The sequence below is a fragment of the Megalops cyprinoides genome, chromosome 9 (assembly GCF_013368585.1).
Source record: "Megalops cyprinoides isolate fMegCyp1 chromosome 9, fMegCyp1.pri, whole genome shotgun sequence".
Classification (NCBI taxonomy): domain Eukaryota; kingdom Metazoa; phylum Chordata; class Actinopteri; order Elopiformes; family Megalopidae; genus Megalops; species Megalops cyprinoides.
In genome coordinates, this window is record NC_050591.1 from 30,315,724 (window position 1) to 30,341,844 (window position 26,121).

The 26,121-nt window shown below is 45.8% G+C and overlaps 1 protein-coding gene across 1 annotated transcript in view; it reads right to left on the reverse strand.

The window, feature by feature from the left end:
* Nucleotides 1-17,084, reverse strand: part of stard13b (StAR-related lipid transfer (START) domain containing 13b) — a 98,827-nt gene extending 81,743 nt beyond the window's left edge. The window contains exons 1-4 of the mRNA XM_036536153.1: nt 16,788-17,084; nt 12,320-13,565; nt 5,469-5,612; nt 2,056-2,208 (exon numbers count right to left, since the gene is read on the reverse strand). Coding sequence (XP_036392046.1) covers nt 2,056-2,208; nt 5,469-5,612; nt 12,320-13,405 — 1,383 coding nt within the window. The 5' untranslated portion in view covers nt 13,406-13,565; nt 16,788-17,084. The remainder of the gene's footprint in view (nt 1-2,055; nt 2,209-5,468; nt 5,613-12,319; nt 13,566-16,787) is intronic.
* Nucleotides 17,085-26,121: the final 9,037 nt, after the last annotated feature.

A 26,121-nucleotide genomic window follows, 5' to 3' on the forward strand; every position in this document is an offset into this window, starting at 1 on the left:
GGGACAGCAGCGCGCAGTTCTCACATGAGCAAGGGGCACGGGTGAGCCGAGCGTTGCTGCGTTCGGTCAAATCTCATTGAGCAATTCTGTGTGCCATTCATGGTACACGTCCGCACATTCCATTCACACTCATTCCTGATGACAGATTACCCCGAGTCTGCTGTATAAATACGAAGAAACCAGTTACAATTTTCTCGGCATGTCAAAAAACACAAGCTCCATAATTTTTCTCAGTGTCTCTCAGCATATTCCTTGATACCCTGATCAACAAAAACATCAAGATTACCTGTGTATCACAAGGGTCTTTCAAGTGAGTCTCAAGTATCCCCGCTGTAATAAACCCAAACCAATATTACACAATAGAAAATATATAAATGTTTCTTCACAAGAACAAAAAAATTACTGTTGATCACAAATCCTTCAGTTATATTAGTTAAATTTTGTTACAATATATTGTTTATTCAGTAATGTGAGGACTTCACTTAGTTTTGACTTGCCGCTATTGAAACCTTCCTCTGCCTTTATGCCTTCTAAGCGCATATAACATGAACATCTGTTGCAAGCGCATGAGAAAAAATTCACCTGCTTTTTGTGCCAAAGCTGAACGTACTGTTAAAAATAGCAGGCAAACATTTACATTCCTCCCCTTTTCTCACTTGATGTTCCCATATTACCAGCTATTGGTAACCTTGTTTGGCCTGTCCTTAAGGTCTATCCCACGGACCACAGTTTTTTTTTTTCACTCAAATTCTGATATTTTTACTGAACCATTCAACAAATGATGTTTGCTGTACCTCTGCCCAACCTTGTGTGTCCACAACTGTGGTGTTAATTGAATGCGTACTCCAGTTTAATAAAATCACCCAACAGATCCAACAAACATTCTACTTTGGCTACAGCTTTGACCTGACCCCAAAATACTGTACACCTCCCACCTGCCCATTTCCTCCAGTTCCACCTAAACCACAATTTACCCACCCCATCCCACTAAACTGTTTGTAATCTTTGTTTGTGAATGCCTTACCTCACCATAAGCCTAATGCAAACCTCAAATATTTACCAAGGCTGAAACATGCTGGAGCTACCAGCCAGAACTTAACCTCCCTGTCCAAACTGCTGAATAGCCAGAGATGCATTCCTCCCATACTTCGAGGAGCTGTTTGTCCTCAGATGCAAACCCAAATATGTGGAAATGAACATTTTTCTGAAACCTTTTCATCTTAATGAATCGGGGCTCTGTGCAGGAAATCAGAAAAATGCAGGAAAAAAAATGTTCCAATGTACAATGAATGAATTTTTCTTTAATTTCATTTTTAGTGAGGAATGTCTTTATCTTAATGGTTAATTGAAAGAATACATTTAAGTTAATTGACATTAAACATGTGATTATGCTCTTTAATCCCTCTATATATTGACAATGTCCACATTCCCTTTAGTACAATACTTACATGTCTTTGTAAGTGAAATGAACTCAGATGGCACTTCCCTTTCACGAGATGCCTATTCGCAACATGTATTCAAACAAGATGTATACATAACCTCTAATACGGCATGCTTTACCTCATTTGTCCACAGCAGGCAATCCACTCTACTCCTCATTCAAATATTTAATTCCCTGCGAAAGGAGGACCTTTCCTGGATTAGAGGATGGAGAAGCTGTTTGATTTACTTTCTGTGTTGGAGCCGCTGGCAGACTCCCCAGAACATGCGCAAAGGCTGTCTCTTGGAGCAAGCGCCCATGTTCTCCCCCTCTGGTCTGTGTCACACAAATCCAGTGTTTACGCTACCGAACGGAGCCCGCTGGGTTCAAAGCTCCCCCGGCAGAGCTGGACTCAGAGATGGAGCGCAAAGTCGGGGTGGCCGAGCACCGCATTCACGCAGTTCTCACAGCTCGCCACTATCCTTCCCATCAAGTGGACTAGTCCTGTGGTGAGATTCAAACCTCAGGCAACTGTGCTCCCTCCAAACATTCTCCCCAAAGACAAACCCAGGAGGGAGGACATGTACAGCCATGAGAAGCAAGCACACTTAAGAAGGGGCGAGTTCATCTCTTACCTCCATCTTTTTGGGACCTGCAGGAACTCCTACGGCAGTGCGGCTCGACGAGGAGGAACTATCCTGGTCTCCACATCCTTCTCTGTCCGGGTTCCTGAGTGCGGCGTTCTCGTTCGGGGCTTGGCTAACTGCGGTCCCCAAAGAGGCGTCGGGCTGCAACGACAGCACAGCAACAGTCAGCAGAGGAGAAATGTCGCCGGCTGCCCCCGAGAGGCTGGGACAGGATGGGGTTTGTGGTGGCCGTACCAAAAGAAAACAAGGGGCCAGAGGTCAGCCGCGGAGGGAGAAAAAAAAAACAACAACAAAACAGAGCACAGCTTCAGGCTCAATCCAGTTCGACAGAGGGAAAAAAAGACAAGGAAACCTATGTCTGTGGGGCTTCCTTTCAGAGGGGGGGAAAAAAAAACCTAGACGAGACAAGCATGCACAAAGATGTGTTCTCTCCCCCAATGGCTTGTCATCAGCGGTGTACCTCAGACAGGGCTGTGAGGAGAAATAGAGCGAGTTCTGCCAAAACGCTGGAGACGTGCGCACAATGTATGGCTGTGCTGCTGTCCAGAGAGCGTGCGGCGCTTACCGTGCCTTCGCAAACGGACTGAACCACACGGACGGCGTAGCGGCGCACAACCCCTTCTCTGTGTCACAGACGTGCGGACCAAGAAGGGCACGTTTGTTCCTCACGGCAGGCTCTGTGGTGGCTCGCATATCGATGCTGGCCGCTATGTCAGGAAGGGGTTCCCCCCCCCAGAGTCCCAATGATGGCTGCCACTGCGTGCGCACAATGGCCATCTGTCTCCAACGCTCCTCGACAGCTCCAGAGAAATGTTTGGCTCCGCTTTTACCCCGAGCGGACACGACAACAACATCCCAGCGGAGACCGCTCCGAGCCGCTTTGTGCGGGGTAACAGTACGGGCCTTCGTGCAGCCGTCAGAGACATGACAGCACCAGCGAAAACAATGTCCCCATCACTGTCACATGCGGCTCTCGCTGAATTCCAGGAGTTTGTGTTGCTTGTGTCTCCGAAAGACCCTGCGCATAAAACTCTCATTCCTATTATTTGCCCACTCTTTGCATCTTCCTCCCTCTCTGTGCTGATCATTAGTGAAAATCTGTGCACATTTAGATATCCACATGGCATATGGTTCATGCAATGTTCCATGACGCTAGTTTGCAGTTTCAGTGCCAAGCTGAAACTTTGTTGCCATGGTAACAAATCTTGAATGAGAGCATCAGTAATCATAATTATATTGTGTGTTATGTTTATGTTTTTATTTCTGAAAGCAATTTAAAATAGAATATGTATTTTTTTGCATTACATATAAATTTCATTTTGTTCTGCTGTATGGATAAACTAATGTGGAGAAAGTACTTGGTTATCCCTAATCTTAAGAAATCAATACTTAAAAAAAAAAATTGTTACCTTTGTGCTTTGCTACTTGGCTGCGAAAAAAGATTGCATTATTGGTCCTAAGCACTATAACAGGGGAGACTCAAAAGAATCAGTGGTATCCTGGACCAACAGGTGGTTTTCAGAATAAGGAAAGATGTTTTGTTTTGGCACTCTCTCAGAACAGGTTTGCTGTTAGGAAACTTCCATTCTTACTGAGATCCATTTTCTAACAATGCTTCCAATGAAGCCCTTCATTCATTTTGTAGCACGTATGTGCAGCTTAACGTTCAACCACAAAACATAATTTAATATCACACAAAAGTAAAGCACAAAGTCCTGAGATAGTTTGTATGGCAAAGACACTTATGTGGTGCTGTGGTCCCAATACACCACATAAATATAAACATTCACTGGATGTGATGCTGGTATCACATCATTGGACTGCACCAGTTACCCTAGAGTGGCTCAGCAATCAGTACTAAACTGACATGGACTGACACTTCCAAAGAAAATGCATTGAATTAGGTTTGAGGGGAATCTATTCAAGGCTTCCTTCTTTGAGCCCCCCCGCACACACACAGATACGCCTGTGTGACTTGTGCAGCCCCCGCCTCTGTAGGAGTATTAAATTAACACATCAGGAGGAACTGGAAAGACACACACAATGGCCAGGCACAACCACTCTAACAGATTGCCTGAAAATGGAACAGAGTGTGCCCATTCTAAAGAGCAGTGCCCTGAAAATCAGGGGTAATTTTTCTTCATTAGAGGCTTAATTAGATTCTGAAGACTGATTCCACTCCCAGCTTGATGAAAGTGAGTGAGAGTGTGTGTGTGTGTGTGTGTGTGTGTGTGTGTGTGTGTGTGTGTGTGTGTGTGTGTGTGTGTGTGTGTGTGTGTGTGTGTGTGTGTGTGTGTGTGTGTGTGTGTGTGTGTGTGTGTGTGTGTGTGTTTGTGTGTGGTAGGCAATCACTTGTGCAGAAGGCTTCCCCCTGTTATAGAGGGTAAATGATATTGCAAATTTCATTAGCCGGACAAAAGAGTCTCCACAGAAATTAGTCTCATAAGACGTGAAGTATGAAACCGCTTTTCAAAATTAAATTGTACAAATCGCCTTCAACATAATCAATGGGAGAGAGAAATTGTAGTACCTCCTCTGAAAATCTGGGCACTGTAAGCCACAAGTAGTGAAAAGCAGATCATCTTTCATACAGGAGAGTGAAAAAAAATCAATGCCATTAATTTTTCAGGGCCAAAAGACGTACACCGATGGCTATGGATTAGAGAAACACCTCTTATTTGTTTGCTGGAGTAGAAAACAAACTCAGCTTTGCAAAAGTCAAGTTGGCACCCTCTCTTTGGTAACCTTTAAAGGTTAGTGCCTGGGGTCCTGTCATTGGTATGCCACATTAATTCTCCCTGGCTGAAACCAAGGGGCTTTCTGCTAGAAGCCAAATGCCACACAGCAACAAAAGCAAAAGAAAAAAAAAAACATTGCTGAAGAAATATTTCCTTTTATTATGGAGAAAAACACGTTTGCTCTCCTGGCCAATTATTTATAATTAAAGAGGCCCCCACTTTCAAGAATTCCTTCATACGCATTCAGCTTTTTGCGGATTGGTGTTGTGAGTTTCTGCAAGTGGGGCCAGATTCAACAGACCAGTTATGATGGTTTGGAATCTAAATTAGGATTATTTATATCCTGAGATTCAGCTCCTGTCAAACAATCTGCTGCTCCCTTCTGAAGCATCCTCAACAACATGCCAAAGCACCCTCAACAGTTAACCACAGCACTTACATAAGAAATTACCGAGCAACAAGACAGAAATTGCACCAAATCTGGGTTATCACACAGAAGGGGAGAAGTCATGTACTGATTGGGGGGGGCGTAGGAGACAGCAATGACTATAATGGAATGTGAATGTATTTTTAACAACCCTTAAAAGCACCCAATTGGCATCCCAGGTATATGTTACATAACAACCCCAACCCCCCGTCTCTGCATTGGCAGCGGTGACTCACCGCTTGCTTGCGGGGTATGCTGGGCGTGTGGGAGGGTGAGGAACCGGAGCTCAGGGCCTCCTCTATGTCCAGGTTGAGCTGGTCCAGTTTCTTCATCAGCTGGGTCATGGACTCTGACCAGGGCGAGAGGGCCTGCGGGGACTCCTGTGGACACCATTACATCACATTACATCACTGCCATTTAGCAGATGCTCTTATCCAGAGCGACTTACATAGGTTACACTTTTATCCATTTATACAGCTGGATAGTTACTAAGGCAGCTCTGGGCTAAGTATCTTGCCCAAGGGTACAGCAGTGGTGCCCCAACAGGGAATCAAATCAGCAATCTTTCCGTTACGAGCCCTGCTCTTTACCGCTACACCACACTGCTGCCCAGACCAGGAGGAACAGTGGAGAGGAAGACTGAGGAAAAAGAAAAGTACTAACAGCAGCACAGAGCAAACCTGTTAACAAAAGCTCAATTATATTCACACTCAGACCAACTAATGTATATCCAAAAGCAAGCTAGACAGCCCACTGCCCCTTACAATTACACCACTGGCATCACTTAAGATTTGTAAGATTTTAAACTTACATCACTGCTATTTAGGTGATGCTCTTACCCAGAGTGACTTACATATGTTACAATTTTTACATGTTTTCCATTTATATAGCTGGATATTTACAAAAGCAGATGTGGATTAAGTACCGTGCCCAAGGGTACAGCAGCGGTGCCCCAGCCCGGAGTCAAACTGTCAACCTTTTGGTTACAAGCCCTGCTCCTTACTTCTATGCTACAATGCCGACACACTCTTTGCATATACTCTAGTGTATTATTCAGTTCTTAATATGGTCTTACTATATGAGGACATCACAGATTGGAGAAACAGGGGTGGTATAAATACAAAGACTGAATGTTAATAGGAAAATGGGGACTCAAAGGATTGGACTGAAACATGTCCAAATATGCAGCTCTCCTCAATACCAGCTAATCACTTAACGATATTATTATACACAGAGACAGTACTTAAGTCACTGTATTCATTATTACTGGCATATGGGTTTTAAGAAGCTCAAAAGGGATTGGATTACACCAACACCATGCACCACAAGACTTGAACGGTGGTTCATTTCTGAGGTCAGCTTTAAAACACAAAAACTTTTTCTGAATGGTATGGGGGTGGGGGGGGGGGGCGACAACAGCTGCGGCACCCTGAAATGGAAACGTGATATCTGTGCACAGGTCCAAGCGAGGGGGAGTGACAGACGGAGAGAACACAAGGCATGTGTTCTGTACATAGCCGGCGGAATTCCTCCCCGCCTCACTTTCACTCTTCCCAGACACCCTCGTGAGTAAAAATAGACCTTCCCGCACACAGTCGGGTGCAAGGGTTTGGGAATCTGGAGATTCGAGCTCATCAAATGACCAGGAAGTTCCTCAGTCACCAAGCCGTAAATTAAGGCTGTTGCCATTATTTGGGGGGGGGTGAGGGTGGTGGAAGAGGAGCAAGGTGGGGGGGGGTTGTTTTTGGGATCTTGGGGTGTCTGAGCCTTGCACAGAGACCGCTGCTCAACAGGCTGTCTCCATGAACACGGAGCCCCACAAAGATGTTCGTTCATTTCCCCGTAAATGTCGTCCCGGGTGTCGAGTGTGACCACCGAAGCTCCCTGGGGCCAAAACAGTCCGTCCCCAACTGCATCAAAGGGTTCTCTCATACCCCACACAATCGTCCCATTGAGGGGTGTCATCTCTGAGAAAGGCACGTTTGTCCCGACAGCCAGTCCTGCAGGCCTGAGACGAGGGGAGTGATTGCTATATGCGGGGCTTGTAAAAATCTGCTGGAATGTGAAAACTCTGAGGGCCCCTCGACCAATCGGGCTCCAGATATCGGGGCACTCCTTTCCCCAAAAAGAGAACACTGGAGCCACCGCCCCACTCACACAGATGTCTCAGAGATAGCAAAAGGGTTGCAGGAGGCTGATGGTGTGTTATGTTATGGCTGGGCTGCAGTGGGCAGTAACGGCCCAAAAAAAGGACATACAGACTACAGTCCTTTCAGCTTCATTACCAGGATTGGTCAGGTACGACCACGTAAATTGTAAGCAACGTCAGGCACCCGCAGTGATTTGGAAGCAATCTGCGGCGATGTCAAGAAAGGAGTGAAAATCCTGTAACAGACACCAGACGCCCCAAACGCGTCTCCGACCACCCAGGGTCACCTGATTGACCTGATCCAGGGAAAGTGCTTTCTTCCCCTCAATCCCAAAGGAGTGACCTAAATCTGAGCAATCCTGGCCTGACCTCCGGGCTCCAGGGTCAATGGGGTCGCAGGGGAGAAAAAAGACCAGGCCCTCTCAGCTGCTAGTGTGTTTGCCGCTCAAATAAGACAGAATTCATTTATGAATTTCTGTTGCACTATTTCTACTCTTCATCCATGCATGAAGAGAGCCCTTGTGATGGTCTTATAGAGAAACCATCCGTTCTTCCCATGGTTATTCTGTTAAAATGACACAAAAAACATCATTTTACATACTGAGGGTTAGGTGAATGGAAGGGCATGTCAGGGTGTGTTGAAATTATGAACACAGAACTTGAATTGAATGGCAATTACCCTCTCATTACTCTCTCAAATTCTGTGGCCCATGTGAGCCTCCAGTTGTGGTTCAATGCGGATGGCAAGGCGGAGGGCAACTTTGTTTCAAAAGGTGGCTTTCCATGCAGATTCTGTGCTTCATGTGCTGGACAGGAAGTGATTGTGCTCCTTTTTAATGGCACGGATGTTTCAGGATTTCTGAGTCCTTTTTTCTTTAAAGGAGAACCTACCTTTTAGTAATGTATATGTTCAGAGCAGACGCTGCACAGACTTCTAATTCTTTGTTATATGGATGTATTAATCTATTTAACCCTTTACTTCCATACTAGAATTGCATACAGAATGGATAGGATCCAATGACAGCATTCTCCATTTGTTCTTGAAAAGAATGACGTAAGAGTTCACTCATTCATATTTAACACGTTTAACAGAATCTGATGATTTTTAAATGCCAGCACGCCCTTGCATGCAGACCCAATTCAGTGCAGTGAACCGCCAATGTAAACAGTGTTCTCATTCAATGCTAACTATATGGCAAACACAATGAGTTTTAAAACACTGTTTGGATCTTGATTTTTCCGCTGAGTTTTTTTTTTTTTTTTTTTATTCTCGCTCAACTCTTGGGAAACATGCTATGCAAAGTCGTCCCCACCGCATAACATCGCAGTCAAACAAAGACACGCAGCGCCGTGCCAACATCTCCTGGCCTCGCCGACAGGCATCCAGGCCACATCAAGAGCATGTTCCCGCTTCACGGCACCCTTCTCTCTTGCGACAGCTGCAATGCATTCTGGGAGCTAGGAATGCGAACCCTTTTTTTTTTCCACGTGGAATGAGCGGAATTCGGGGGACCTCGCCAAGCTGCGGGTGAGACAGTGGCCTTGATTCATTTTACTCGCCCTTCTCTTCCCTTTCCAAGGTGGGAAACAGCTGCGCCATGGCAACGGAACTGGTATGAGCCAGTCCTCCAGGCCCGATTCATTAACGTTATCTAAAGGGGAGAAAACAAAAAGTGCCAGAGGACCATGACTTTATCAGTGCAAATTAGCCACATTGTAACCCACTGCGTTTTCCCCATTGTCATTGAAATGAGATGTGAAGTGCCCCGCTTTGCCACGGCGTTGGGCCTGGTGCCCGTTACGAGCCACCCACATTGAGCGCCAGGGATCAAGATGGAGGCACGGGGATGTTGCAATCAGATACGGAGGAGGAGAGGGGGGCTTCCAACGAACTCATGTCTTGAATATTTTAATGAGTAATTCTCCCATGAGGATTAAACGCCACAAACAACCATGGCATGGAGACACTTGTTCGTCTATGCAAGGTATGTACTCATTGAATACACATGTATCTCTTTGCAATACTCGTGACCACCAAGCCCTACCCCTAATCTAAACTCCCTGCTTTGAGTGCTAAGAACCAACAGCACCTGTTTGCAAAATGTAGCAATGGTGCCCCCTGCTGGTGAATATTGAAACTTGCAACTGGGCTGCAGTCCAGCATTTTCCCGCTCTTTGTAAACAACAAACTCTCTCGTATTAGGGGGGCAGATTCAGTACCCAGTAATTAGGTGAAGTCATTTAGCTATTAAGGATGGCGGCTGCAGACAGGACAAGGGGTTAGATGGCAGAAGGCTAGGCTAAGATGAAACAGATAAAGACAGAACACAGCGTTTTGACTGTAACCTCTCAATCTCAATGTTTCAGTCATCCACAAAGCAGAGATGATCGGTTTACGATCGCCGCTGTTCCAAGCTGATGTACAGATATTTTGCTCTGGAATTCTGAGATTAGATTTTCATCTGTTTTCCATAGCACCCAAGAGTACATAGAAAGACAAGTAGAAAAAAATCACTGGTGCTCCAGCAATGCAAAGAAACATTTTAATTGAGCATGTACATTAACATTTGCCCTCCAATCAACACTATCAGGGACGTCCACATCATTCAGATTTAAAAGATGAAAAAATTTGCCCTTTAGTTTCAAATATTTGAGTATGAACTGTTAAAAATACCAAATTGTACCACAGTATGCCCCTATCCTGTGCTGTTTTGTAAATTAAGGCCAAAATACATAAGTGAATTTATTCTCTCCCCACACAGCTGCACGAGACAGTGAGCCCTTTCTGTCCTCACTTACAGATGAAGGGGATAATAACTGCCTGTCAGACACACAGAGAGAACCTCCCACATCCCACCCAAGCAAGCCTACCCCGCACCTCACCCCTCGCACTCACCTGAGAGTCACCTTGAACCCCCACAGCAAAAAGGAAAGCCAGCGAGCGTGCGAGAGAGAGACAGTGAGAGAGCGGATCTGTAGCACACACCCCGCAGCGTGAGATAACACCAGCTGGTGTCCCCACATTATCAGTGTTGTTGAACTTGTGTCCTCTCTGCTTAGAACCAGCTCTCCAAATTCCCAGCATTCTTCTACCCCTCTCTCAAACGTTATTGCCTCCGCTGCCGTTAGGCGGAGCAAACGCCGGGAGAGGTCTGTCTATTTGTATCTGCTAGTCAGTCAACAGCATGACAGAAAATGTTATAGTTCAGACTAGATTAACCTTGGAGAAACTATTGTGCTGTGTTGTACTCTGCTTCACTTGTAAGGCACTTTGGAAAAAAACATCTGCCAAATGAATAAATGTAAAGGTAAATGTAAATGTAACTATTGCCTTTAGAGGAAGGAAAAAAGATTATAGCTATGACAGCTGAAAGCACACAACAGCTCTTAATGACAGCTGGGGTCTACATTCTACCAAGAGCATCTCTACCATTTTCTAATGTGATGGGTTGAGCTATCATCATTTAACATTGCGTTTAATTAGCAGTTGCTCTTATCCAGAGAGACCTACAAAGCTTACAGTTTTGCTTGTTATCCGTGTATATGGCTGGATATTTATGGAGGCATTTTGGTTTGAATACTTTCCTCAAGGGTACAACTGCACCGCTCCACCTGGGAACTGAGCAAGTGACCTTTGGGTCACAAGTCCTGCCTCCTACTGTTGCATCCACACTGCCGCCCAGCTGTGCAGAGCTGTCCACACAGCATACAGCGTGATCACGTCAACCCTTTTTCACTTAGAAAAGTCAGTTCACATAGAAAAGATTTCAGGGAAGGTGACCCGAATGAGGTTTTTATGAGTTTTGTTCTCTCTCATTACAATGGGACCATAAACGGCGACCGTGTGTGCGTGTGTACACAAGCGTCCAGGTGATGGCAGTAAAAGTGGGCGGAGTTTGCAGGAGTAAATCACGGCACGGTGACCCCAGGGGGCCAGGCTCAGAAAAAAAAGCCACAAATCTCCCCTGAGCTGTTGAAGGAAATAACAGCGTGTGTAATTGACCGGTGGGGTTGTGTTAGGGGGAAGCGCTAAGGTGCATTTGGAAAAAACAACCGCTGTCTCTACTACAGGAGCTTCCCGAAAAAACAGCAGCAACTTTTTTAATTCCTCTGAGGCGTTTTGTTTTGAGTTCTCCTCGTTTCACTGAACAAGAATATGTCAACACACTAACTTTCCAAAATGCAAAAAAAAACAAACACACACAAGATGGAAAAGTAATGACTGAGAAAGCAGTGATTGGGTGATTGAACTTTCAGGCAAAAGGATCATCTTCTGGTAACAAAAGAAGGTACTGCAGAAAAAAAGTCATTATTTGTCTCTGGTGTGAGGGAACACCTGTATAGTAAATGGAATATATGTTCTGGTTAATATCACAGTGTGGGCATTTTTTAATGTTCGGCCTCACCTGGCCCTGAGTGGCAGTGGCAGTGGAGTTCATACGGAGAGAGAGAAGAGGGAGGGTGAGAGCGGGAGAGAGGGAGAGTGAGAGCTCTAAATTACTAGGTTTATACCTGGCGTGTACAACAACATGCAAACCGTAGGTCACATTTTCAAGGAATCCGTAGTCGTTCCTCACGATTGAATTTCAAGCGCTGACTGGATATGCCTACATAAAGGCAGCCACGGTGGAGCTACGCTAAAATAAATCCCAGTTAAACGTTTGGTTGGTCATTCCTTCAGTGTGCACTTGGCACGCTCGACTAAACATTTTCACTTGGGTTAATTTTCAAAGACAGCTTGACTTTTTTCTGTAAGTTTTCAAATCAGTTTCAATACTCAAACAGAAATACACGTTGTGTAATGAGCGTAAGGTGAACCCTGTCCAGAGAACGGCCCAAGGTGGCCTTTGAAGGTCAGGGGCACGGTTAAGCTGCCACTGACCTGCAGGAACAAACAGAGGCAGTGTTTACAATAAATCTGTGGAAAAGAACGCTCACCTCCGTGCTGTTGGCTTCCTCCTCTGCGTCACAGCTGCTGCCCGTGGTGTCCTGGCGGGACGGCGTGTCCGCGTTCGGCCCATCCTGCCCCGCCCCCGCCCCCGTCCCCGGGCCATTCCTCCTCGGCCTGCCCCTGCGCCGCCGGCCCGTGAGAAACTCCCGGCGCTGAGGCAGCTCCTCGAACACGTTGTCGTCCTCCGAGGAGGACTCCTCGCCACCGTCCGAGCTCTCGCCGATGTACAGGCAGCCAGTGCGGCGGTCGGGGTAATCTGAGAAGGCGATGGAGCTGGGCTTGTGCCTCACGATGCGGGGGAGCTCCCAGTATCCCCCAGCTGGCCCTGGCGTCCCGGAGCTGCCAGGCAGGGGAGTGGAGAGGCTGGAGAGATCAGAGCTGATGGGGGGAGTGGGAACAGGTGGCTCTGAGTGGCCAAGGAGGGGAAAAAATCGTCCATGCTCCTCAGGGCAATCCAATGGGTTTACAACATGGTCCAGCTCCACCTGGAGGCAGTGTGGGTTAAGTGCATAGCCAGACTTCTCCAGGGAAAAAGTCTGGTTCAAGTCTGAAGCTGGGCCCTCAGAGAAGCCCGCTACAACAGCAGCAGGCCCCCGAATTCCACTGCCTGCCTTCGGGCCAGTGAGGGTGGGATCGTGGCTCTGCATTTCCAGGGTGTCCGATGAGGTTTGAAGATCACCCAGCTCGTCCAAGGAGCTCGAGTGAGTACAGACCTCACCGAGCTCACTGTTACAACCTGATGAGGTGGTGACTGGATCAAACTCCTGAGAGTCAGCTACCAAAGCAGCGGCACAGTGCTGGTTGCCTGAAATTCCTGGCGCAAAGGCTGCATCATCGTTTCCGTGAAGGTCATCACCTGCACCCATCTCCTGTTGATCCCGAGCGTGGTCTCGGGACAGTTGCATGACCGCTGAGCTCAGAGGCTCAGACAGCCAGACAGTTTCCCCACTCTCTGATGGGCTCTGGCTCTGGGTGGAGACAGAATCCCCTTCACTTCCCCAAGAGGACGCCTGCATCGAAAACGCCGAAAATGACTGCGCTCCTTCCAGTGTCACCGTGGTAACCGCTTCCATTCCTTACTCTAGAATCTGGCAGCAGCCAAAATGTTGCTCCAGAGGTTTCTGCTGCTAACACAAGGGACGGCCATCTATGTCAAAAGTGTCCGGTCAACAGAACCGCAACAAGCGTTCATTCCTTTGCGCTTGATCACACAGCATAAGTGAAGTAGCTCACCTGTAAGAGACCCAAAAGAGGATAGCTATTTTAGTATACAGCTGTCCAAACACAAACTAAAACAACTAGAGGTAAAGTATAACTTTTATATTTTTTGATATAAAAATCAAAACAAAATACTGTACGATTCAAAGAACTGTGTTGACTTTTAGAAGAAGCAATGCAACACATGTAAATTGAAGTGGATGCACTGGGGTGGGGGTGGGGGTGGAGGGGGCCAACTGAACTGTATGCTTTTTGAAGGTTATTTATAGTATGTTGAAAGCTCCTACACAGGAATGTGAACACACAGCTTGAGCCAGAAAACAAGCTGTTGTCCAGCCGAAGAAAAGCATGGGAATTCCTTCCTCACACAAGTTTCTTGCCTTTGTGTGTGTGTGTGTGTGTGGGGGGGGGGGGGGGGGGTTGATTTTGTTTAGTTTTTTTTTTTTTTTTTTTTTACTGACTCGCTGTAAATTAGCTGAAATTGGAACAAAGCCACCAGGGCCACTCGATTCGGGAGCAGAGAGCCGGCTGCCACGGGTCTGAAGCAGGGAGCAGTAAAGTTAAACATCTGGCACCGACCCCAGCCCTTCAAGTCTGGATACGTTTCAGACACAATCCGGGTGACATCACCGGCCTGAGGAATTTGGACACGCTGTCCTGGTCCGTGATTTAGTGTCCACTGCGCTAACCGTCCCGGGGCCCAAATTCGTCTTAAACCCTCATCGCCCCTTCGTTAAGCTCCATTTGAAAGCTCACGTTAGCCTGCTTTAGTGTCTCACCATCATATTGGGGAAAAAAATAAGGCATTGCTGTAATATGTGTATTACCCGTGCAGGTACATTGAGAAGCATTTTCCCAGCTGAATATTTTACCCAAAGGGGACTAACATAGCATTGAACTCCACTCCCTGCAGTTTTACAGGTGAATGATAACTGAAAGGTGTTGACTAGTTTGTATATTGATATTTGTTTGTATTTGTGCGGACACAAATGCTCACAAAATCAGGTTGTAACAAGTCACATGACCTTTACCTCCACAACTCTTCACTTTTCCAGTGTGTCCCTTTTTTGCCCCTTCTTTCCTAACAAGGGGAGAGTTTTGCTGTCAGCAGCCATTTAATGAGTGTTTAGGTCTATAGATTCTAAATAGCTTGCATTCAGAGCCATGGTGTGGTAAAGCTATCAGAAAAAAAGGTGCATCTTACAACTATCATTTAGTATGCATGTAAAACATTTATGGAGCTAGAAAATGAATGTATGTTTCCTGGAAAAAAAGATTATTTGAAAATTAACTCCAGGGGAAGTGCTTGGCTGAGTGTACCAAACACGTACCAGGTTCATAAATCCCTGGAAAGCTCAAGAAAATATTCTCCTGGGGCTTTATTTTCTCACAGATACAGATATCACTGTCTGTAAAAAAAAAAAAAAAAAAAAAGTTTTAGAGTACACACAGACGTGAGGGGAAAAACACCATGAGGCTGCTGCAGAAAAGAGAGTCCCTTCATCTCTCTCAGTCCCTCGGCTCTGAGAAGCCAGCAGCTGGTGGTCCGGGACGGTCGGTGTCCCTGAGTCTGGATGCCCTTATCACGCCACCTCGGAGCAGGCTGGGAAACCGTGCACACGCACCGGGGCTCCAGTGCGTCGGAGGACACGGAAAAACACACAGCTGGCCTGAACCAGAAGGCTGGGCTTTAACCTTCACTGCCTTAGATAAAGAACAAAGCCCTCGGACCAGATAAGACCAGAACCTCATGCTTGACCTGAATGTTTACATGTAAATATAGATATATTTATTATTTATTTGAATGCAAGGTTAAAAATATATAAAAATATGTAAAACACACACACACACACACACACACACACAGATTCACATACGTTTTCAATAGTTTTTTCAAAGTGTATTATGTATTATACGCACATATTTACATATTTATTATTTGTATATTGCAAACAGTTCTATACACTATCCTATAAAAATATTTCAACTCAAGCGGGGATTTACTCTGGTTTTACATATTACACTAAGGTCATGTATAGGGAAAATAATTCAGTATATTTTTAATATTTTGTACAATTACTGTAGGTTTTACAGGTACTGGTGCTGTTAATCTAATGCTAAAGAGGCCACAATGGTGAAACAAACACGCATAGGGGGTTGTTTTTTCTGCAGGAAATACTGAATCAAGGGAGCTGGAGATTAGATCCTGTCCCTCCTTCCTCCCTCCAAAGACCCCACTCTAAATCCACTGTGAAAGGGGGCCTCCTCATCCATACGTGAGTGATGCCTGGACCCCCAAAAAACAGACAGAGTCACAGGATGAATATTGCTTTTGCTCTTCTTATTGATCCGTTTGTTTTTTTTTTTAACACTTCCAGATGCTAATTTGAAAACATGTATATTTCACTCAGCTTTCACATATATGCATGCTTCAGAAATATTAGAATGTGTTTACACAGCCTTGTTATGTTGCAAATGTTAATCCTGTTTAATAAATAATGTGGTTTCAACTTTGAAAAGTTGCACTGTAGAAATACAGTACCTTCATTTGTCTGCTTCTTTTTTGAAAAAAGTGAAACTGAATGTTCTTATGTTGAACAGCCACTCACTGATAAAGACTGTTACATAACACAGTACACTGACAGTGAACACTGAAAGGACTGGAATCTGTGCATAGCTTGTGTAAAAAAATCTCAAAATGTGACATTATTACCAATCCATTAGAATACAGCAGAAAACTTAAGGGTTTTTCCACTTCATATTATTCATTTCACTATCACAACATATTATTTCTGTTTTCATTTAAATTCTGTAAGTCCTTATGTTTGTCTGTAAACCACTAGCAAATGTAATTTTAAAAAAAACTTGTTGATAGATCCAAAACGCAACAGAGCTGCCACTCGTTATTCTAAAACGAAATTAGCGGTACTTCTAGTTGACCAATTTGGCATGAAAAAGTATGAACAGCATAAGAAAAATCTATGACAAATCTATGCGTTTAGACAATAAAATATAATTATCTTAACATTATCTTTGTTTAAAAAAAAAAGAAAAGAAAAACCAGACTGACGTTCAGCCAAAAAATCAGCTTGTGCAAGACAACATCTTTCCCTGCTGTATACAGCACTCTCACATCCAGCAAGACTATACAACACCTGTAGTGACAAGTCAGTCGAGCTTGCAGACAGAGAGAGGAAATGAGGGGGTAAAAACAGCAAAGCGTGAGGACGCTCTTACCTTTTGCGAGGGATGTTTCCCCGTGACCCATCCACACGCTGTCCTGGAGATCATGGTGGGCGGCCGGTTTGGAGAGAAGGGGGCTTTCTGTCAGGAGTGAAAGGGGGAGAGAGAGAGAGAGAAGCACACTGTCAGGATCACGGGAGATCCCCCCCCCTCTCTGCCAGAAAGCAGTTCAGACAGCTCTTCCACTGAGGGCGAGATCTGTCATCCCAACCATGCCAGAATCCCCCAGGGCCACGGAATCTTTGGCTCCCGGTGACTAAGCCATTCAGAATTATGTGTAAGTGAAGGGAGCATGTGTATGTGTGTGTGTGTGTTTGTGTGTGCGAGTGTTGGAGAGGGGGAGGAGAGTTTGTCTCAGAGAGCAAGCGAGACAGAGAGAGAGAGAGAGAGAGAGAGAGAGAGAGAGAGAGAGAGAGAGAGAGGGAGGGAGGGAGGGAGGTAGTGTGTGGCATGGGAGGGGATGCTGTTCAAGCACACACAACAAGCCTGGCTGTGAAATCAGAGTGACTTCACTGACGTCCTGCTTGCAGGCACTGGGGCCTGGTCTACGGACCTGAGACCTCATGCGTCGGCAAGGGAAATGCTCGTCTCCAGGAGCTTCCCCAACACCCCTTCACTTCCCTCCGGCTCACTGATCCACGCCGCACCTGTCCGTCTGTAGGTGTAGATACCTAACCCCCCCACATTCAAACGGTCTGTCCATTCTGTCAAGAGAGTGGAGTCACTCAGTGCACAAAAGCCAGAGTGGGAGTGGTGGTGGTGGTGGGGGGGGACTATAGTACACAAATACAATGCCCCTACATGAGAATATGAAACCTCAAGAATGCCAGTCACAGTGTGAGTGCAGACATGAACTGGTATAAGCACACAAACAGGCCCTTGATAAACGTGAGCCCTTAGACATGTAGGGTTTTTTTTTTTTTTAAAAAAAAACCTTCACTGAAGCGGGTATTTTTCACAAAGCTATTGCATGTTTGAGCCCTTGCATCAAAGGAGTGCAGTCTCCTTCACGCTTTCAGATTGCAGAGTGATGAGACTAATCCTCACAGGCCGATTTACCCTGCTGCTTTAGCATGGGCACAGTGCATGCTCCATTGATGACCAGATAATATTTCATTTAAGAGTGAAGCAAACAAGATTCCAGTGATAAGGGTGCAAAATTTCCCCACATCACAGAGAGCTATGAATATGGCCTCTGTTCAAGCTTGCAAGTCCACATAGCTCAACTCAGAATTCATCTTAGATGAGCGCTGAGAGGAGAAGCCAGTGATTAAGATGTTATGCATGTTTAATCTGGTATATACAAATTTTTTGCTGATCATGTATAGATATTTTGACCTATTCCTTTTTGTAGTAAGTGCAAATGTAGTTTTGCTCAATTGTAAAAAAAAAAAAAAATTTATGAGTTTTACAGTTGGATTTTTAGACGCAGTGCCATCCTAGCAATGGCAGACATATCCATTCCATGTCTTCATCCTGTCTTATACTATCAGAGTCACCCAAACTCCCCTTGCAGCGAACAACCACTATGAAAACATTCTGTGGTCATTGGGGGTCATGTATTGCAGAGTACATGAGAAACCTTCATGGAAAAATGAGAGACTTTCTCCCGCGCGCGTGCGTGCGTGTGTGCATGCGCATTTGCGTGTCATGTAAGCGTCTGCCGCTGCTTTTGGTGCGAAGAGTATACTCTCACACGTGAGTGGACACCGCAGGGCTGCCGCGAGCCCATTGGCCGAGGGCTGTGAACCCCGTCCCCCCCCGCTGTTTACGTTGGCCTGGAGCTGCCCGATAGCAGAGGTCCGAATGGAATGCCGGTGGGGTTTGCTCTCTGGAGTCACTCTGGAACCCCGCTCCGCAGAAACACATTCTTTCCCCTCTGTTCTTCCTCTCCACACGAGAGGAAGCCTCAGTCACAAATCAACACGTGGACTCTGCTTGACCCCTGGGGGACACTCAGGGGAAGACATTCATTCACAAATAGTCAGAAAAACCTCCAAAAAATGCTATGCCCCCCAAAGTTTCCCGTGGCAACTGCGGTATTTCGCACCCCACACGAGGTACCCCTGGCAGCTCAACAACTCACTATCACCATGGCGATCTATGACAACTGTACAGATTTTTGCACAGATCTGAAACAGCGTAAAGTCACTCCAAGTGTCAAGTACAGTCAGTGCTATTGTTCCACACTCTCTTTTAGGATTAGTAGTTATATTTGGGGAAAACACCTGACACTTTGAGAGCTGATGAGATTTGTAAAAATCTCTAGAGCAGACGTACTTCTAACAGCGACATGCTGCCGGACACCTTGTCCATACCCGCAACATGAAACGTGTTGGCAGCGTGAACTGGAAATAAAAGGAACACCTTTATCCAATCACTTAGATAGCATGGAAGTGTGCTTTAGATTGCGTGGTTTCCTTGCCCTGCGAGGTTCCATTGTGGTGGAAGGCAGCGTGTTGATGTCCTTGGCCAGTATCTCTGTTTGCACTGCCTTTGTGATAGTCTGAATGAGCACGTTCACCAGCCCCAAAGAACATCACTTGCCTTTGCACCGCTTTCCTTCTGTCCTTTTTTCCACGCTGGCACAAACAAGCTCATCTGAGAACTGAAGCACTGGGGAATTATGGGATAGCTTAACTGTGGCACAGTTCTGTACATTTTTTCCTGTTCTCTTGAAGTTTTTTTTTTTTTGAAGCATTCACCACTAATATGCAAAACCGATATTTTTTGAAGAGCATTTATTTTCCCCTCTGCAGCAGAAGCACAAAAGCTAGACTGACAAAAAACGTCCCGTGAGTGAAAACAACCCAGAGAAATGCAAAGAGATACAGTGTAGGGGGTGGAAAGCGCAAGCCATTCCATAGTCATGGCTGCTGAAACCGTGCAGTTAGTGAAAATCAAAAACCATTTTTAGAACCTTTTAGGTGTGAAAGACAGCATTGAGAAAAATTATTAGACTGTGCCAGTGCGACTGGAAACCATAAGGGCAACAGTTGGAGCAGCATGCTGGACAATTGGCCGAGGCCACTGAATGGAGGCCTTTAACGGCCCAGCTGGTCTGTTTCAGCTGGGGAGAGATGAGCCCTCAGTGGGACTGTGGGATTCGGAGCAGTCCTACCCTGGGCACAGCTGGGCACGCGAAGAACCAGGCCAGGTCCTGCCCGCCTGCCTCCTTGCATCTGTCCGCTGAAAAACAGCCCTGTCAGTGTTGGGGCACAGAATGATCCCGCACGTCCCTCCACAAAAGGGGGGGGGGGGGGGGAATACAGAGAAGGACAGCTGGGGAGATGAGGGGGCCACAGTGCGGCTGGCCTTTAAGACGCACAGCTCCACAAAGCTTGACCGTTTCGCCCCAGTATAATGGGATTCTGAAGCACTCCTCTATGCTCTCACGGCCTCAATGGCAAAAAAAAAAACTTCTGCAAGGCTTGGGGGTTGCTCAGCGGTACAGAAAGGAGAGAACGGTATGATACGGGTCAAATATGAGCCTTGTTTCAAATGAACACAGTGGAATGTGTATTGTATTCTCTTATGACAAACACATGAGATGGTAAGCTATGAAATACTGCAGGTACTTAATTTATCCACCAGCCATACATAATACCTTAATATTATAGTGTTTCATTGGTGATGTGTAGGAAACCTCTGGTTTTTATATATCTGGTAGTAAATGTTTCAAGAGAACACATATTTCTGGATATTGGAAAAATCCAAAATTGCAATTTATTGGTCAATTACAAATGCATCAAAACATCAATGCTACTAACTACGAAGAGGGACAATCTGAACGTTTTGATTAATTGGACTTAAGAAGGGTGACAAATATCCTACCGTTCAGCCAAACATCACAAATTAATCAAATGTCCCAACGTGTGGGCTTTGAGCATTTGAGCTGGGTGAAAGCTGGCACCCACACAAGGAAAGTGCTCAGAGCTGCAGATGGTCCGCTGTAGAGCTGGTTGCAGTGGGCCGTGAACACTCCCTTTACACTTACACTCCCTTTACCGTGAACACTCGACTCACACACACGCGCATTGCACGTACGCACACACCCCTGAACCACAGAGATCACTATGACAGCAATGCCAGTGCTGGGCCAAGGAGACACGGGCAGGCCGCCAAAAAAAACGAGCCTGGGATAGCCAGCATGCCGAGGCCAGGGTGAGGAGTGCTCTTTGCTGGGGGGAGTAACGCAGTCCGAAGCCCCTCTGAGTGCACCTAACTAAAGCTTAAAAGGTTATCACCAGTTTTCTTTCCCCAATGCAAGACTTTAAACGCTTGCTTTCTTCCTGTTCTCTTACCTAGGATGAGTTTTACACCCAAACAGACAACAATATGGACCCTAACACCCAAGCCTGAGCTGGCCACAGAGGCGTGGGGCATACCCTGCAAGGGTAGCCTTGCCATTCAGTGGCACCCACCAAATTTCTGCCATTGTACGGTTCATCCAGTGACTGCACTAAAATATAACAGAGCACATGTATCTAAACATCAGCTCCATCACATCTATGGCATGTCTGACTCCACTGATTGCCACTGCATTCCAAAACCAAGCTAATACCAGCAGCTGTAGACTGCTTTTTGCTGTCATACCAAGATAGCATTTTTTCCTCAAGTTTTTGTTATTGAATGACAGGATTTTTTTCTAACCTCAAACTGCCCCTGACTGTTCAGCTTGACAACCGGTTCTGCCTTCAGGAGTCATAGAATAATTTTCCTTTATGCAGCAAATCTGTTGTGCAGTTCAAGTGTGAGAAAGATGCCCTCTATTAAAATATAACATGAAATAGTCATTCCATTCAGATCGGTCTACTCTGTGTTATAATTTCTTTTTGTTTCAAGTTACATACTTGATTTTTCAGGGGCTGGCAGGACAGAAATGAATCCCTGAGGATGCATTGTAGTTTGGAGCTTTGTACGAGTTTTGGTTAGTATGAGAGTGCTTACATCTGTGCACCCTCTCATCATTCCTTTGAGAGAAAGGCAGGCCAGGTCTTCCCAGGACTTCTGGCCCCTTCAAACACATCTCTGCTCACTATGGTACAGCACAGACTTGGCTTGAAAACACAGGCCCTTGTTTGTCCTCGGGAGGTCAAGAGGAGGTCAAACTCTGGTTCACAACCCCTCTGAGCTTTGCGGTTGCTTCTGACTGAGGAGCCAAAGCTGTTATGTAGCGAGCCATTTTAACTGGAACCACAAATGTGTTTTTTTTTTCCCTTTTCACCTTCTCTTCCAATTCTGACTCACAGTCAGAAATGCTCTGGAGGTTTAGCGGTCCAGGCCGCTGAAACCACCTCAGCATTGCTCAAGATGCTTCCAAAAGTTGAACGGTCAGACCTCAAAAGTCCTTTCTCAGAGTACGCTTTTAAACAAAGTAGAGCATATACAGGGTGGTGATGTCACCTTATTTTTCTTCCTTCCTTCCTTGTTTCTTTCTGATTTCTTTGTAGCATGATCAGCTTGGCTGTCAAGCAAGGAGGAGGGGGGGGGGGGGGGTGAAGAACTTGTGGTTTGCAAAGTGAGATCGCAAATTAAAGCAGTGGGGAGGGAACAGAGCCAGCTGTGTTGCTGAAACATGTGGCTGGGTGGCTACAGGCCTGCCTAGCAGCAACAAAACATTGGTGTGCGCAGCCAAGTATGAGGGGGCGGGTGGGCGGGGGTGTGGGGGGGGGCAGAGGGAGAGAGAGGAAGAATCCATGTCAATATAACCACTGCAAACACTGTGACCCATTCTAAGTAACTCACCATAACAGAGGCTCTGACTGCATGATATGCTTACCTGCTACCTGTGGAAAATAAAATCAGTCTATTTGCAATGACCTTCAGTGTTCTGTAATGGCAGGAGAGGGACGGAGGAAACAGGGGCAGGACAAACAAAATCTATGCAATGTCATATCAGGGTAATCCTAACCATGTGAATCTCATATGGTTACAGTAATGAAATCTTACAGCTTATTTCAGCATTTCATTTACAATTTGATATTGTACAGCACCTCTGAGCGCCTCTTCCCCTGCCTATACGCATACCTAATGGCTTCATACAGAGGTGATGCAGAATTTCCTTCCTTCAGGACAAACGTCATACAGAGCAACTACGCACCGGTCTGGCTGACAGTCATGGGCTATAAAACAACCTGGCAAACCGCCCTATGGCTTCGCTCCACGCCGTCTGCTCCTCATCTCTGAGGATGCACGCAGAGACTATACACCCTCTCTCACAACACCGCTACTGACGTGTAATGTAATGGCTCAAACATACGTGATATAATACTGTAAAACTACTCCCCTTGTTTCCAGGAGTCACGTGTGTCACATGTGTAGGAGTAATTAATGAGACATTCAGTGTCGGTCAGCCTGCCGTAGACTGGTGAGGTAGGATATGGGGGACTTCATTTCTGTCCTCAGGGGTGCGAGTGGAGCCGGGGGCCATACAGATGGGAGAGAAGTATGAGAAAGATTTTGAGGTATTGACAGTGTAAGTATAATTTATGCACGCCACAGTGGTCCAGGCCCTGCAATGTACACTTTTAAGTCAATTTTTTTTTTATTTAAAATTCAGTACAGTCACCTGCAGCTGTTGACTCATTGTTAAGGGTGATGTGGAGTCAGGCCCCACAGTGGTCATCTCTCAGTTGTTTGAATGACACATTGAGTCAAGATTAACCCCTCAAACAGTGCCCAAGTTCTAAATTTGATAAGTTTAGCCATAGGACAAATCAAGTAAATAGATTCACTTGAAATATATAAAGACTGGAATAGTGCTGTTCAGGTATGTTTCTCCACAGCTCTGGGGCTCTGTAGGAGAAGACCTATGATCAGCTCTTTTCTACTTTCTTTTAACTCCCTTTGGACATATTGTAGCCGGTTCCTGCCCAAAGCAGCTGTGTAGGATTATAAGGAGGTTATGACTGCATTTCCTCCAAATGCATATATCTTTTTCTCCCCATTTTGTTTGCGTGATAGACACTTACATAATATTCTGCGGAGTGTTTTCACCAAGAGAGGGTGAAAGCAGATGATTGCAATGCCAGAGGACGCGCTCCGCTGATTCGCAGAAAATACCAGCAATAACTCTGCCTTTGACTGAATATTCCCGTTCCTTTCCAATCCTCCCTCGGATTCCAGGCGTTCCTCGCGGCCCCGCACAGATGTTCCGCGTTACCTCTCCGTGCCTTCTCATCTGTACCCTCCAAATTTCGGCCTGTCACCATGAATCACGTCTCGGGCGCTTCCAGTGGCCAATAACTCCCAGGCAGCTTCGGCCGGGTCCGCTCAGGTTTTTCTGATTTTGGTTCACGGTTAGCGAGAGAGACACGCGTCCAGGCCCATTAAGCGTCCTTTTGTTCTTGTTACAGTGGCTTTACTGCTGAGCAAAGCAATGTGTGTATTGCAAGAAATCCAGTAAATCAGTTACCAGACTACACAGGGAAAGATGCCGGCCTACTTCAGCCCATAAATTACAAAGAGTGACAGCACGATGTGTTCACTTATGCTAACTTTCTGAGAGACAGAGTTCAACCGTCCTCACCATTCATCCAGGTGGTGCTTGGCCAGCCCTCTTGTCTGACCTTGCCCCACGTGCTCCATGTGGTCAGTGACAGGTAAACTCAGTGACACCTTTCCTACCCCACACATCCCTGCATCTATTTCCACGGGTGCGTGCGCTAACACGTTCCTTACTGCAACTTAATTAACGCCGTGTCAGTGAGCTGTAGACGTGACACTGCCGAGATAACAAAGAACCTGCACAGAGCAGGACCTCCTCCTACGCCACTTATCAATAGGGTGAATTAATCAGCTAAGTCCCTAATTAAAGCACTGTAATAACAACCCCGACATCTACTTACTGGACGCAAAGCGCCAGCTGTCAGCTGGGGAGCACCAACTCGCCAGACCCAAAGCAGACGGCTTTGGTCTGCTATGTAATGAATGCGCATTATTAGCGTGCATTTCGTAGAGATTAGAAAGATCATTTTACCATCATGCATATGTTGATTATAAGGATTCAGGATATTTTTTTGTCTTGTTGCAAGAGCCTGGAAGCTATAGTGTTTTTTGTAGTGTTCACTAATTTCAATATTGTTGTAAATATTACAAACGTTGTTAAGTGAACTGTGACTACCTGTTTTTGGTAACTATTGGTAACGAGTGTCCTATCGGCTGATGCATTTTTGTAATTGGAATGTACACAGTAACACTAGAAACAGAAAGGTATCTTTGGCACAGAAAATGGCACACCAGGGAGCACTATCAGTGATCAGTGAAGATTACTCTAATGCTAGTTAAAACCTGTTTGTCTTGAATACTGACTGCAGTATTGTTTCAGAGAGAGTCGTTCAATTCTGAATTGACAGGAATTGTCTAGACAGTTCATCTCTTGAAAATAAATTCTCTAAAATGTTTGGTTTGACACTCAAAGCCCACACCTGGTCAATGGCCAACGGAACATTTTCCTTAGTTTTATTTTCTTATAGCCCTGGATGCCTTAAAACATCTATTCAGACCATAAATTCACACAATTAGACTTTAAATACAAGATCTTAAGTTAAATAACAAAAAGGACAAAAATGTGCACTTCCATAAGAGTTTCCTGTTTCCCTCATTCCAGCTGGGGCACACATCGAAATAGGTCATCTCAAATATTTCACAGATTTATGAATGGCTTCAGCTGCACGACAATACCTGTGGGGCTCGCCTGACAGTGAACGATGGGTTGTTAGCCGCTCGTGGGGCTGAGGGAATACCGAAGCGTTGCTTCTTCCCTGTCCGCTGCGGAGCAGTCTGGGCGGCTTTAATCACTGAGATTTATGTCTGACACAACCGCAGCGCTCTGCTGAAAACACCACCAAACACCCCACCCAGGTGTACCATTTAACAGTTCATCAGACAGCTTCAAATCCCCATCACGCTCACCGGGTGGCCTCATGGTCAGAAATAAACGGAGGAGGGAAGAGACTGACAGGGGCATGTGCGCTAAGAGAACATTCAGCGGGATAGGTCAGCAGAGGGACGTAAATGCGCCCCATTATAGAGACCCCTTTTTTTGTTTGCAAGTGGGCGAACGGTGCGTGAGCTGAAACAATAACGGTGGAAGGTAAATGTCAACAAGGAGAGGAAGGAGAGTATTTATTGACTCATCCGAAATACCTGAAGCATGCTGTAGGAGCCAAACACTGTCGCCAGTCGGTCATAAAAGACGCCCCACGTTTGCCTATCATTAAGGCCACAGCAGCCATGGAGACACGGAGGCCTGCAGTTGGGCTTTTTTTTTTTTTTTTATTGTGACTCCTGACAAATCCTGTTGTGCAGTCCACCATCACTGATT